Consider the following 15,650-nt stretch of genomic DNA (forward strand, 5'->3'; position numbering starts at 1 on the left):
GGAAAATGAGACTGTTCTGTTCACGTTCTTCATCAAAGGGAGAAGGCAGTTGCAAATCTTTYGTGTATTTACTGCTTGCCCTTTTTGCCAAGTTACCTCTTCATATTCCCTGAAAACCTCACAGAGACAATGAATTACAAGAGTTGGAGTTTGCAGGCAGCCTTCATTTAAACAAAGAATCACCAGCACATGTTCAAATGCATTGGGTTTTGCAAAAAAACTCACCTCCCTGAAAAAATAAAAAAAAMCTGTTTTTGAAATCCAGCAAACTTGCATCGAAGCCTCAAATTACTATATTTAAATTAGCAGAAGTAGTTAACTAGGCTATGCAACCTACTGAAGTTTTAAAGAAAAATGAATGTTTAAACTGGTTGACGTGGCTGGCTAAGAACCTGCAGTCAGAATTGGTTAAGGTGTGTGAAACAGCTTTTGACCACAGTAACTGTTTCTGTACCTTGAGAGAGAGTTTTTATTGTGTTTCTGTTTATTTATGTAATAAAACTCAATGATTAGGTCATTTGAAGTTGAGAYCTATTAGGAGGTGTACAAGAGGAGGTGTATTTTGTCTTTCAATTTGAAACTAAATATTAAATTTGAAGGGATGAAATCTTCTGAAATCTTGAAATTTATGGTAACCAGGCATAGTCTGCTTCTGTTACTAAGCTATGCTTCCTTTCCAGTTAAATTCCAGTTAAAATTCCAAGCTAAAAATTCAAATTCGGTGAAGTGAYTCTGCTTGGTTTTCAAGCTATTTGCATGTGGTATGGTCCTTAGATGTCTTTTTGACTTTGGTATTTTGGTTCTCATTCTTAACTTCATGTGTGTACCACCTGGTGGGATGTTAGAGGGCGTATTCTGAAATCCTGGAACTTGTGTAAGACAGCACATATGTGGTTGGCGTTTATTTTACTTCTGAAATTGACTTAGTTTGAGGTCGTGTCAATAGTCACAGTGATAAACTGACAGCTGGTCTTTASGTCTGTGGGGGACACTTAGCAAGATTGGTGAGCTATAGAGCCTACCTCAAGAAGAGTGTTACCCTAAGAAGATCTGTTCCTCCTCCCCCACCGAAGTGATGTCAACGAGAGAAAAAAAGATAACTGCCCAAGCWGCTTATTGTGGGGGCATGTTTCAACAAATGTGCTTGCTTTTTGCAGAGACTCTGTTTCATTTTGTTTTAGTGCGTTGGATAATACTATATATTCACTTTTTGGAGAGTGAGACCGATATGAAAGTGAACTTAAAGCCATTATCCCACAAAACACTGTCTGGTGAAAATAGTCTCAACTCCTACAGTAGGAGGCATACAGAAGTCTAAAATGACGAATCTTAAATAATATTACTTAAAATGATGGGGACCTGAAATTATGGCTATCTGAACCTCTTGCTCTAATGTAGATGATCGAATTCCTAAAATGAGAATGAAGCTCCTTCTCTCATTGCAGTTGTTACTGGCATCATTTGTGATGTCGTGTTGTTTCTAGGTAGTTCTGGACAGCAGGGCATCAATTCAGTTCCTTCTTAAGTTTCAGTTTTCTATGAGCACGGTTAATATTTGATTGAGCCAACCTAAACAATTCCATTTTTTTTTAAACCAGTGGAAAAGCAAGTTCTGAAAAATACTCTTTTTCAAACCATTCCCCAACTTTGTCACTTTTGTTCATACTGAAATTTTATATTGGTGATGACAATGTTCATAGTTAAGAGATTTCAGAAATTTTCCTTTCGTAAGTTCTCTGTGGAAGCCCGTTGATCACTTTTATGGTGATATAATTACCCCCAAGGGAATAAAGTAGCCTTCTGTGCATTCTTTTTTGTCCACATTTCTCCAACCTAGTTACTCTTGCGTACGCTGCTTTCTGTGTCCTTGGGTTAGCCTCTGTTTGAAGGTTGTGCCTTCACTTTCTGCATCAAGCAGCTTGCACAGCTATCACTCAACATATCAGAGTCGCATTTCCTATTTCTCCCTGCTCTCTGGAACAAAGCTGGCTAGATTTTAGGGAGGTGTGTAGTGTGCTGTGCAAACACCGTTAAGAGTGTCCTTGCAGTCTTGTGCCATACTAATTTTCACCCCATTCCCTTGCCTTCTGCTCKTCTGTAGTGTAGAGAAGATTTTAGTAGGTCTGCAAAAATTTCAGTTCTTAAGTTGCTCACTATCAAATAGTTGACAATAGCGGGGAGATTTTTTTTTTTTTATGATGAGCACAGAATAGGTACACATACAAACAAAGCAGGAATCTCCCACCTCCTGCCCAGGCCTCCTGCTTGCAAAAGCAACCTGGTTGTTTTTGTGATGGTATAGGTGACAGAGTATTTTACCACAAGTAAGYGATAATGTCACCCAATTACAGCATGTTAAAGCACAAAATTTAAAATATACGGAAATTTTATGTTTCTGTTCATAAAGCAGAACRCCGATTCCTTTCACTGCAAGGATTTTGTCGTGATTATAGTGGTCTACTCTAAACTTAGTATTTGGGGGTTGTTCAAAATGAACAGTTTCTAATTAGATTCACATTATAGCCACTTCTTTTTTTTCCTCATATAAAGTTGGAGTGAAAGCTTTACACTGTTCTTCTTTTTGTAGCCATCTCCCTTCTCGCAGCCTCACTCAAATCTAACCAGCACAGTGAGAGTCAAAAATAAGTAGATGAGGTTGTTCTTACACACTGCCTTCCTCCCCAGCTACTCCTTACATTGCAAGGAGGGGAAATATCCTAATACATTAAGGAAAAGTCTTTTTTTTTTTTTTTTTTTTTTTCAATTAAAGATAAAATGATACTGAACAATCTTTTATCTTCAGTAATTTGAAGATAAATAAAAATTTGTTTTTCCAGCTTTTGCAGTGTAAAACTGAGTGTGCTTCTCAAGTCTTCTTTTAATAGCTTTTCAAGAACAGCTGTSTTAAGACCAGCTCTGTGGTTGGGTGAGGGTGCTATGAAGGAGATTAATGATTGAGGTTTTCACTGCCARTGAATGTAACACCTGCAGAAAAGTATTTTCTTCAAAACCCTTATGTTAGGGCATTCTTAACCACATATTAGTGATTCATACAATAATATTGTTTAGACCTGCACAGCTGAATTTTCGTTATTCATAAACGTATTTCTTGCCAGTTGTCGTATGAATAAAGTGGGGCTTTTTTTTTTCTTCAGGCATTTCCTTTTATTGTATACAAGAACTAGAAGGATTAATTTTCTTCCGTAATAATACTTAAATACTTCTGTAGTGCCTCACATTATTTAAAAATGCATCATCATCTTTCTTTATCAGCTAACTTTAAAATAGCTTCCTTTTCAACTTTCCCTGCTGTTGTCTTTAGTGATAATGCGTGCCTTTGTTCTGGTTAGGATTTTAAAAAATGAATGTTTTACTGTCCTTGATCTTCTGAATTGTTTAAGCTCAGATTTATTCAGTTCGTTATATTGAATTTTCCAGTCAAATTTCCTGCTTTGTTCCCATGTAGAATTTTCTCTTTTTCCCTTTGCTGTAAGGAAATGATGAAGAGTCCTGAGAATCAGTGCACATAGATATACTTCTGCTTTATCCTGCCTTATTCTTTTGGGGGAGGTGCAGCTGCAGACTGAGGAAAGAGGAAATCATCCATCTGTGAAGCACCACCTTCTTTCCCACTCAAGGATGCTCTGCATTGCATGTTGGTCTGCTTGCATGGAGAAGTAGATGAGGTGTGATAGGACTGTACTTTTTGTGGGCAGTATGCTTCTCTGTTGTCTGCCTTCCTGAACTGTAGTAACACAAACTGCTGCATTCAGGCCAGTAAACTAATAGTATCTGTAAGAGAAGAGACATCATTTATATACATATCTATCTATATATATATGTGTGTGTGTGTGTGTATATATATATGTGTGTATGTATGTATATGTATAGTTGCAAGTCAATGAGAGATGAGGGTGSTCAATAACTTAAGATGTTTATGACTATATTGAACTTCTGGGAGGATTGAGTGGTGAAGGACCAAGTCTTTTTGACTTCCAGTTTAATTATTACATAGCTATCCTGCCCTAATAATTGAAATGACTTCTTCAGGTATGCAGATTATAGGAGATAAATCATGTTTAGCTTTTAAGATAAAGTCATGAAAGACTTTACTGTGTAAATTAAATATTTTCAATGTTCTAGTAACTCTGTTAAAACATTTGTGTGTTTTTGACTCTTTAGTAGATAATCCTTTTTTCTTTTCTAAATTAGGTCTTTGCTACTGTTCTGACTTAGCCAAAATGTCCATAGAAGAATAATGGAAGCTCCTGAATACCTTGACTTGGATGAAATAGATTTTAGTGATGATATATCGGTAAGTCCAAGCCTTACTTTATTAATTCAAGTTGAAACAGTCTTAGTTGTCTCAGTCATGATCAACAAACAGTACTTATTAGAAGCCAGATTTCTTTTTGTCTCACATATGGGAAAGTTTAAGTAGTTTGAATCCAGAATAAAAGTAAGTCATCTTGTAAGAGAAGTTTGTTGTGACCTTGGAAAGTTGCTTGCAAGTCTAATTAATAAATCAGTATTGTTTCTGGATTGCTTATGTACTCTATTGTCTTGAATGAGTTACATTAACCAAAATGATAGTTTGCCCATTTTTTTTTAATTTGTAAAGCATTTCCATAGTAAATACCTTTCTGCTCTCTCACTTCAGAATTGCTTCCCCTTCATATAATTTGTTACTCAGCCCTTTCCCACATCAACTATCTCCCAAGTCCAGCAAGATTTTCTARACAGATGTGATGTAGCTACTTGTGACGTTGTTGAGTGCAGCGAGAGGCAGAAAGAGTTTCTGGGATTCAGAGACAGGACTGATCCTAGTATTACACCTAGCTACTGTAATTGTAAGCAAAAATATTGTTCTTGTAAGTTAGTAGTTAGTGTTTCTTATAGGAAGCACTGATACACTGTATTCCCTTATTCTTAATACTTCTGCCAGTGTTTCTGCTAATGTGTTCAGTGTCTGGTTAACTAGGGACTTGAATACATAAATTAAATCCACCATTATCAGACTTTATTAATTCAATCTTCAGGTCTTGTTTACTGTCAAAGACAGTATGCCCCTATCTACCCCTACATTCTTTACACACACATTTGCATGYGCACACACACACATGCCTGTTCGTGCATGCACACACACATACACACACATATAAATATATATATATATATATATTTAAACAAAGGACCTTGTTTCACTTTAGCATTTGGGACGCTTGATTTGTTTTAAAACATTCCAGATGCTTTATTTGTGGATGGATTCCTTTTGGAGAAGATTTAATTTTTACCTGTTGTAACACTGAATTCTTATAAAAGAGGAATAGGGCATATACCCGAGATATTACAAGACAATGAGCCAATCCTGAGAGGATACCTTATTCTGGGCAACTTTCTTTTTATCATTGTTATATGRTAGATCATGTCTTGGTATCTGTTTCTATACTCAATTTTGTAAAACTATAAAACRTAATAGATGTAACCTCTCCATGTCTCTCCCATTGTGACTGTTGCTGCATACTGATGGGTTAAGTTACTCACTCTTCTGCTGAACAACTCAGACTGCCTTTTAGCTAGTGGTTCTCTGATGTGATGCTGAACCTTGAATTAAAAACTAGCACAAATTATAGAAGTAGCAGTTTTACTCTCCCCTTTAACAATTAGAGAAAGAAAGATTTGTTGCCAGAAGCAACATTAAAAATGGAATTCCTGGTTATTCTAGTACTGTACTCATCTCTTAGTGTATATAATATACAGATACCTAGCCTTCACATTTTATTGTTAAGCAGCTAAGGAAAGAGCAGCTGCACAGCACTGGTGTTAGCAATTTAAATTGTTCCTGTTAGCCCTCTGGTTCTAAWCCATAAAAAAAAAAAAAAAAAGTATTGACTAAAAATAATGGCATCAAGAAGACTGCTATAATAATGTACTTCTAAAAAGTATGTGCATTAGAAAGCCACTATCTTAGTCTTGATACTTGTAGGCTGTTTAAGCCAAAAGGACCAGAATATAATAATCAYAGAAAATAGACCAGGATCTGTTTTAAAAGGCAAAGAGACTTAAATGTGTTTGGTTTGGTGCATTTGTACATAAATAAATGAAACTGCACATTTCTCAAAACAAGATGCTTATTTTGCAAACTCAGATGATGCTGTGCATCTGATACGGTTGATTTGAGTGTAGCTTAGACAGAATAGGTTTATGGGACTGTTGCTTACATCACACAAAAATAATAACATGTTCATAGTGATATTAAGCAACTGAGCTGAATATTTTTAATTTCTTCATGAGTCAGTAGCTATTCACACAAAGGAAGAAATACAAACATAAAGACCTGTAAACTGCTTTAGATGTCAAATACACTTGAAAAATAAGTATATTTTAAACTTCTCCCTTTTTCCCATCACTGCTCTAATTTTCAACCTAAAATTTTCCCTGCTTATAGGTTGTATAGTGGTGCTATAGCTACTTGAAGATTTCTTAATCTTTCAGCTGATTTGCAGGATCTTTTTTGCACTTGCGTATTATGCAAATTAAAAAGATTATATTTATTTATTGCTTTACAGAAGTAATATCAAATGACATAACAAGGTCTTCTGATGCTAGATATTTGTAAACTGTTCAGGGCTGAGCTCATAGGTTATTGCTCTGATTATTCAAATAGCTCTGTGTGAATGAAAGACTGGCTCTGTGACAGCAGTACGGGACTGGACCTAACTTTCTGGAATTTCTTGGATACAAGCATACCTTGCACTTGAGCAGTGCTCTGTGGAATGACCTTGCTAAGGGTTGATGTTTTCTTTATCATGTATTGTGTTAAACTTGTTCAGAATATTAAAATCTGAGAACTGTCTTAAAAGGTTGACATTTTTATTTACTCAAATTCTATAGTCCAGTTTACACAACTAGCAATGTTTTGTCTGAGGAGAGAAGTTCAATTCTCCCCTGAAATGCTAGTGTTTGTTGAAGAAAAACAGATTATCTGCATTTATTTCAAGTACTTGTTTGTTGTTTACTGTTCTTCCACCTTAAAATGTTCCYAAGAGGTTTACTGTAATGTCAGGTTGGAGGCATGCTTTAAAAGCAAAGGAATACCACCCCCAACAGAAACAAATAACCAAAGCCYCAAACAACAACCAGAATGCTCTTAAAAGTGTTAGCCTCGTAAGAAACTCTTACTTCTGTTACTGAATTCCACCATCAACCACAAAATATTTTTTATAAAATAGCAGAAAGCAGAATATGCATTGACTAGTGAACCAATCTGATGTACTTCTCTCTCACACTATCACTTATGCCTTGGGACATGGCCCTAAATTCTTTGATGTGGTTACTCTAGTGGGGCTAAATAGAATAAATATCCCTTTGGAGAAATGGGGCTTAATTTTGTATGTAGAAATAATTTAAGATTATTGACTGAAAAGTGGAAAATAATTAAATTAAAATGCTATTTGAACGGCAGTGAGACCAAAACGATGTACCAGGGTTGTGATTTCTGCATCTTGCTGTGACTTTGTGATACTCCTGTTAAGCCTGAAATTTTGGCCTGAAGAAAAGCTAGCAATCATTRCTTGAGTTTGGAACTAAAGCTAGAGTATGAGAGAAAGTAATTACAGAGGGAAGAGCTGGCAAAGGATTGTGCTTATGGTTGGGAAAGGTCCATTTTAAAGAGTAATTTCAGTTGCTTCCTGGCATCTTTATAGTGTCTCAACTGAAAGCCAGTTCTCTGTCTTGACCACAAAATACAGATGACAGAAATGTATATGTACAGAAGCCTTTTGAGGACAGAGGTGAGTAGGAGGAGATCTGTTAATGAAATCAAATCAGTATGATTAAAATGCATAATCAAATGTGTTACTTATTCAGTAGATTTTTGTTAGTTGGTGATGGGGCTGGTAACTGAATATATTTTAATGCAAAATTGAAGCAGAAAGAAAATTTGTTCTTCTGGGAAAGAAAGAAGTAGAAAAAGAAAGGAAAATGGCTTTCTGCTTTTGAGGGTGCCTGACAAAACACATAGCTATGGAGTACAAAAGGCCTAATTCTAATTGAATTACACTGAGTAATAGTTTAAATTGTACCAGCTGGTCTTATGAAGCTACCATATTCCTTGGAGACRTGTGCCTTGGATTCTCTTAAGGATCTTGGCTGGACCAGTTCATCATTGCCTTCTGAATCATTGTGCTGAAACAGCAAGATGTATAGCTTAACAGCTCAATCTTTATTAAACAATAACCACAGTGAAGCAAAGCACATGGTGTTTGTGCATGTGTGTGTTTAACTTGTACTAATTTGTATTTAGTAGCATCTATCTCTCTGTCTCTTTTCTTCTGCTGTTTGTTGCCTTGGACTGTCAGATCTTAGAGCAGTCATCACAGCCATATATTCAGCCCCATGTTTAATGGGGATTGGAGACACTGAGTAATTCTGTGGAGTGCGGCTATGCGTTTTAATTAATAAGTTCAGTGTTAGATACTGGGAATGCTTATGAGAGATTCTTACTGGCATAGCTGARTTTTCTCAATACCTCTCTAAGTCAGGCTGTCAAGACAAAAAAAGGCATTGGAAGTTTTTGAGGCTGAATAACTATGATCCATTGAGTAACAGTCTGTCTTAAACTCACTTGCCTGAGAGAAGTAAATTACTTCTGCAATAGGTCAGATGAGGTTTACATTATATTATTTTGAAGTATATTGCCAACTGTTTGTTAGAAGCAAATTTAACTTTGAATAATGAACTGTCAACAGAAAGCCAGAACAATATATGACCTTTTTCTTTGTGCATGTGGAAAGCTGACGTTTTTAATGTATAGTTGTTTTGCATCACTGGTCAACAGCATGTCATTTAAAAATACCTKCTTCTTTGAAATTATATGTTTTTATATATTCTTTAAAAATTTTTGGTTGTGCTAATCCTAGATGCTTTTTTGTTTTTATTTCCAAAGTACTATTTTTAATACTTTCATATATGCAAAGCTGTTGACTCTTATTTTTTTTTCCCACACACATAATGATTTTCATTTATTTAAGTGAAAGTTTCTGTAAGACTTAAGCATTAGATTAAGGAAGATTTGGTATTAAGTAACTTAATTTCTCTATGTTAGAATTTGTAGTTTTACAGCACTGGTTCATGTGCCTTATACAGGTTATTCCAGAAGTTATAAGAGGAAAAATATGTAATAAACGTATGCCATCCTTGTTCTTTTCCTTTTAATGGTGATTTCAGGGAATAACATACTGATCAATATCAGGTGCATCTGTCACATAAAAGCAGTAATGCAAGTTTGCTTTAATAAAACCTAGATTGGAGAAAGGAGCCTGTGGCCTGATATGTGTGTGTAGATGCAGCACACCTAAATCAGTTCTATAAAGTGAAAATATTCTGCATTACTTTTACATACTGCTTTGTGAAGGCTTGAATTCCAAGTCTGTTTACTATCTAGCCTAGAGTTATTCTTGCCTTTGATATATCCATGCATCTCATGGAGGGAACAGATAGGTAAAGGATATTTGTGACTTGGTCAATGGTAATCTACCGGAAAGAGAAATCTGAGGTGGAAAGGTGCTTTGCTGTAGCTTTGAAAGCCTATTTGATATCCTTTGAGGTAGGACACAGTTGTATAGACCAATGCCACCTGATTTCTTCTGTGCCRTTTGTGAATAACATCAGACTGACAAAGGTACCCTCAACTTGGTAAGTCTAGACTATGACCATGACATTTGGAACCACTTGAAGTCTTAGTTTTTACCTTTTTAGATGAATTATTTTATATACATTTTTGCCTTTCTTTCAGTATTCCATAACTTCTCTCAAGACCATCCCAGAATTATGTAGACGGTGTGATTCACAAAATGAAGACAGATCAGGTATGATGCCCACTTYTGTCCACCCATCATTTTCTAGGCTGCTTTTAACTGTGTTCAACTTGGCAACAATTATTTCTTGGCAGTGTTCTGTTGTTTTGTTTTCTTTCTTTTTTTTATGCAGCTTTCTGGAAACATGACTTTTTTTTTCCTCCCCAACAGATGTTAGTTCATTAGAAGGAAAAAAGTTCCAAAAAAGGATTTGGCTTTATACAGATAAATGTAGGGCTTCATCGCAGCAGCTCCAAACCACAGTATATGCAACAATTTACTTGAAAACCCGAGAAACCATTGGTGACAAGACGTAATAATGTAGGCGCCAATGAAAAAATGTTGGATACATCTACTACCCATATGGCTGTGACTAGTTTGAGGGATGATGTTTTGCCAGAGTCTGAAACTCTATCAAGGATGCTACATGTTAGAATCTACTCTAAGGCATACTGTAATAGTTAAGATTAAAGCAGAGTTTTTGAGTTTAATAGTGTAAACTAAATGAAGAATCATGGCATAGAGATGAGAACCAGCTGGGGACACCCCTCCCTTCCGCTCCCCTTCTCCCCCCGACAAAAAGTGCATTCAGTGTTGTTTTTTGTTCTGTAAATCAGATTAACCCTCTTTTGTTTTTCCCTTTCTGATGAACCAAAATGAATTGGTGAGAGGGACGTATTTTTTTGTTGAGCTATGAAAAGTTTATTGTACTTTCATCTGATGCTTTAATTGCACTTCATTAATGTTGTTGAATCTAAGACATTTATAACAGAAACCCGAGACCTGAAGTTCGTGGGAAGTAAGAATTCTGCTGTATTTTGGCAACTTTTATTTCTGTATTTCCTTTCAGAGAGTTGTAAATTACCGAGGTTTRTAACTAAGTTGAAACTTTCTAAGAGCTCCTACTTCTGCCAGGATCACTAAAGGCTAAGTCCTCGCTGCCCTGTGCCACTGCCCTGGGGAATAACGGGAAGTGAAGCTTTCCTTAACACGTACGCTCAGAATGTTACCGCCTGCACAGGGGCGGGCAGTGATTGCTCACGTAGTGCTACCTGCTGCAAGCAGAGAGGCAGAGAAGGGGAAAGGGAGAAGACGCCTGATCTATTTCTTTTTCCCCCTCTTTTGTTCTTTCCCCCCACTGTTTCTGTGCCCTCACTTGCACTCKTTCTCTCTCCTCCTCACTCACTTTCTCTACCTGTCTGTTTGAACGGCTGATTACGTGCTGATGGGATGTAGATTCTACAGTATGAGATAAAGCAACAGATTCGCTCAGTTGCTCCAAGGGCAAGGTGAACTGGAGAAAGAGAGCAAAAGTAACCAGTAAGCCATTTTTTACTGGTTGTTCTTTATGATGACTGTCTGAGTGGCAGTTTAACCAAGTCTGCTCTGTTTTGAAGAAGTGTTTATTTAAACTGCAGAGGTTATCCTTACATTAAAAAGCAAGTCAAGAGCAAGGATGGAGCATTGGTTTTGAGCTCTTCCAAAAGACCCTTGGACAYGGACAACTTACTGTCCATTGTTCAATTGTTTCATGATCCCCTCTGCGGTCAGACATTTTCCAGTGATTATTTTTTACATCTGCATTCATCTGTTGCTTTGAAGAGCAGCTGAGAGAAGTAACTGCAGGCATTGCTGGAAGACAGTAGTAGCACCAGGGAGCCTGCCAATGAAACTTGCTTCAGAGCTTTGTTTAAAATTCCTGAGTCAAAAAAAGGACTTTTTAGCACTGATAATAGTTTTGGCAAATTGAAAATAGTACTAAAATCTGGTGTTTTTTCTTTCTATTTATAACCCATTTTGGTGAACTGAAAATCATTCTAAAATTTATTTTTTTTCACTCTACTTATCACTGAATAAACATATACACTCTTGAACAGGAAGGTATCACTTTACATCCCTGCTCAGACTTCACTGAAATATCAGTCGAACTGCATTAATCAACACTATATAAGGTTCCTGTCTTCTGTTTTTTCATAGTTGACTTTGATGTAGCCAAAATGATGCATATCGTGGACCATTTAAAAAAAGAATCAAGCGCTTTCCCAAAGTTATTGTTGCTGTATGCTCTTTTTGATCAAGACAAATTTTATCATAAATCCTTAGTATGCATGGCAGACTGGCACTYGTATATTTATATTACATTGACAATTTAAATGATTATGTGTAGAGCAGCTCGGAGGTTTTACCATAAAGTAGTCCAGCCCTCTACTTCATACCCTCTTCTGTTTAGTTAAAAGATGTATTTTTCTTTAAAATAGAGAAGAATGTGGAAGTAGAACTATCCAAGAATTCTATAGGTGAACTAAAAGTTAAGCATAGGTTAGTAGTAGGACTACATAAGTTGAGATTCTAATAGCCTAAAAAATAACAATCTCTGAGAAGTTTGTGTCTAAAGAATAATTCACTAAGGCAATTAGGTCAGAAGTATACAGAAAAATAAGCTTTATCTTTAAATATATATATGAATATGTAGACAACCATATTCACCACAAGATTGTTTGAACTGATTTAAGCCTAATAGCTGCTCTTTGTGGAATTTTAGTTATTTTTAGTTAGTTTAGTTAGTTTTTAATTACCTTGCTGAAAATGAGTTCCTTATTATTCATTGTTCACAGCAAAGTTTAGTAAATAGCCCTGAAATCTCATCTAAATGTTGAATAATATGTTAGTAACATAGAAAAATGTTAGGCTACATTGTTTTCAGATTGCTCCAAGCTGCTTTAATCCTAGGCAAACATGCCCATGCTTACCAATCAGTGTGTTTTCTCATAGATTTCACATAGACTTTTCAACACATTCTTTCTTTCTTTCTTTTTTTTCTTCCCCCYCCCCACCCCCCATTTCTTTCTGCCTGTAATTTTTGGTCAAATTACTACTTTTGAACAACAAGAGGTTAGGCTGAGAGAAGACTTCCCTTCATATCCCTCTTTCTGCTTATATCTATCAGCTTCACATTGTCATCTCCCTTTCCTGGGCTGGACTAACTGAGGATCTGTGGCAGTGGGAAAGTGCTGTATTTCCTTCCTCACTTCTTTACAAGATTTGCATGAAACTTGTGCTGTTAATACAATCTCAGTACTTCTCTGTGGCTATAAGAATTCTGATTCAGGAAAATTCCAAGGGATTCTTGAGATCAAAGTATGTGCTTCACTACCCCCAGCTTACCAGGTGCAAGATTTATAGGCTGGAGAAAAATGTAGGGCAAATTCTAGCTTATTCATCTCACATGGACCATAATGTGTGATTAAGGACGATCATAAATACAGATTAAATATGACTTAAATATGGATCTAGCTACCTATTTCTTCTGAAACAAAATGGCTAGCCAGCCTATCTGTTGGTTTCCAATATTGACTAACATAGAATGATGAATTGAAACAGAAATCAGTTCTTTTTGCCTTTCTTACTAAGCATGAAATTGGTTACTTGCTTTCTGGGTGGATTTGCTAAGGGCAGTTGAACAAATGGTTCAGGACATCTGTGTTCAACAAGCTTCACTGAACCATATCATTACATTAAGGTATATTCTGTCACATAGGATGACTTTTGGTTGTAATTTAAATGTATGCCTCAAATGAGGACAATATTCTACTTGAAATCTTTATTCACATGTTGATAAAGTTCACCTTTGATCTCCAGAAGATACCCTGTTGCACTTCTTTATTAATTGCTGAATTACCTGTGGTTCACAAAAATATTTAGACAATTGCTTTCCTATTTGGGAAAATTAATTAGTGAATGTGATAATTGTATATTCTGCAGTGTTTCAGATTGCGCACAATTCCTCTCCCACGCTCTTGGTAGTTTTTTTTTTCTTTTTCTTTTTTAACTATAACTTAAAACAAAGCTTTGATTTGGAGTCAGAATTTTGTATAGCATTGATTTCTGAGAGTTATGTTCCAAATATGTCCCAGGTAAATATCTGAAGCAATACGAAATTCATTGGGTTGTTCCAGACTCTGAAAAGGTTGTAGAAGACTGAAGGATTTTCTCAGAAAAAAACAGTAATTAGAATTAGGAATGCATTGAAACTTGTGATAGCCATACACACTCTTTTCCTAACTTGTTTTCACATCCTTGCTCTTTCTGTTTTACACATTATGTGCCACGATGAGCTCTTCTGATTTTTTTTCATTAGAACATCCCTTGTTGGTACCCATTTATATCCCCAGATCAGTCTGGAGAAGGGTAACCCCAGTCTGGAACTGGGAGACCTCAATTTGTCCATTTTGAAAATTTCTTTCCCTCTTCTACATTCACTGTTTTAGAGATGACAGCTTTTACAGTGTTCTTCCYCAAGGCAAAATAAGAAAATGATTCATTTGTTGAGCCTTCTATTAATATATGGATCACCTGGAAAAGTTGCAGTTTGAATTACTATTTATCCCCATTGCTGTCATTTCCTAACCCTTTCTTTCTTTATARAGGCTTCAAATTTCCCTTATAAAAGGGAAAAACCTACTCTGTTCCTTTCTGTGCAGGGTCATTCTTTGGTTCAGATTCTCATGCTGTAGAACTTGCTTTAAGGAAACCAGAAGTACTCTTGGAAGTTATTAATATATTAAAACTGTAAAACAGTGCCACCTTCAGTTAAATTTGTTAAATATTATTTCAGTGATACTAATTAAATGGTAAATAGAAAGATAGTCAGAACTGGTTTTCATTATCTTGCCAATGTGTATAAGACATCCCTTCCTCCATCTCCTGGGGATCCAATGCTGCTGCCATTGTTGGAGATGAATCAGCATTTAAAAGTGTGAGGAACCTTTTTTTGAAAACTTCCCTAGCGCAGACAACACCTTGGTGTCTGTAAACAAAGTCAGAATCACAGCACTCTAAACGGACCTGGAATGAGTACAAGTCTTAATTGATTCAAGAGGCTCTACTAAAGTCCTGTTGCAAGGAAGAAGGTCAGGCATTTCTTTTGAAGGACCATAAAATTCAACACGTGAAAYTATGCATATACTTGCTGCAAGTCTTCAAATGATTATGCAGTGAATTACTGTTTTTAAAAATATATTTTATAGACATAGACAGTTGTCACTACTAAGCCCAGGCTGCTTTAATGATGATGGAGAGTGGAGTAAACCCCACAGACTGGAAATTTTAGAACAAGGAAGAAGTGTTTCAGATAGAAGAAAGTCATTCAAATCTATTCATCTTTTAGTAGCAATGGAGCCAGTCTAACAGAGATTGCTCTTGTTTCTAAACAAACAAAGCCTAAATAGCAGAGAAGCTCGTTGCTGTGTTCTCAACAATGGTGTGGAATATCTCCCACTGTTCTGTACCAGAAGATTTCCTGGTACGTGTTGACAAGTTCTTAGAGTGAATGCCTTCACTCAGGCTCTTCTCTTGTGTCTTTGCATGTTTCACATGTTATTTGCTGTCTTGCTTCCACTTGCAAACTTGTTATGCTCTTGCAGGATGGTTACATTATAATCATAGAATAACTTAGATCAGAAGGGGTGTTTGAAGGCCATCTTGTCTGGTTACATCAGGTTGCCCAAGAACCTGTTCTCCCTAATGAATGCTGCAATAAAAAACATTGCAACTTAGTTATTTTGAGGAAGTGTGATTAGGGAAGCAATTAATGCTTCCAATTCCTTGTCAAAAAGAAATAAACATGATTCAGCCTCAACCTCAGAGATTCATAGACATTTGAAAGATCTGTWAGGCATTATAAAAGCCGCAGATAGTTTCATTATATTCTGCAACTGGCTGTCAGCTCCAGGCCCCAAGCAGCATGTTGTTCTCCATTACTCACAGCTTTTCTCTGGTTTGTGACTGCTCAGG

General features: G+C 36.2%; 1 protein-coding gene across 9 annotated transcripts in view; it reads left to right on the forward strand.

Moving 5' to 3' along the window:
- SNCAIP (synuclein alpha interacting protein) overlaps window positions 1–15,650 on the forward strand; it is an 83,511-nt gene that overhangs the window by 31,260 nt on the left and 36,601 nt on the right. For 8 of the 9 annotated variants that reach the window (XM_085305411.1, XM_085305417.1, XM_085305410.1 and 5 more), the window contains 2 exons: window positions 4,213–4,315; window positions 9,797–9,869. In XM_085305411.1, coding sequence (XP_085161537.1) covers window positions 4,259–4,315; window positions 9,797–9,869 — 130 coding nt within the window. In that variant the 5' untranslated portion in view covers window positions 4,213–4,258. Of the gene's footprint in view, window positions 1–3,667; window positions 3,687–4,212; window positions 4,316–9,796; window positions 9,870–15,650 lie in introns of those variants that run through there. The other variant, XM_085305415.1, reaches the window with a different exon arrangement.

This window comes from Rhea americana, unplaced genomic scaffold (genome assembly GCF_003343005.1).
Source record: "Rhea americana isolate MKP2758 unplaced genomic scaffold, rheAme1 scaffold_22, whole genome shotgun sequence".
Classification (NCBI taxonomy): domain Eukaryota; kingdom Metazoa; phylum Chordata; class Aves; order Rheiformes; family Rheidae; genus Rhea; species Rhea americana.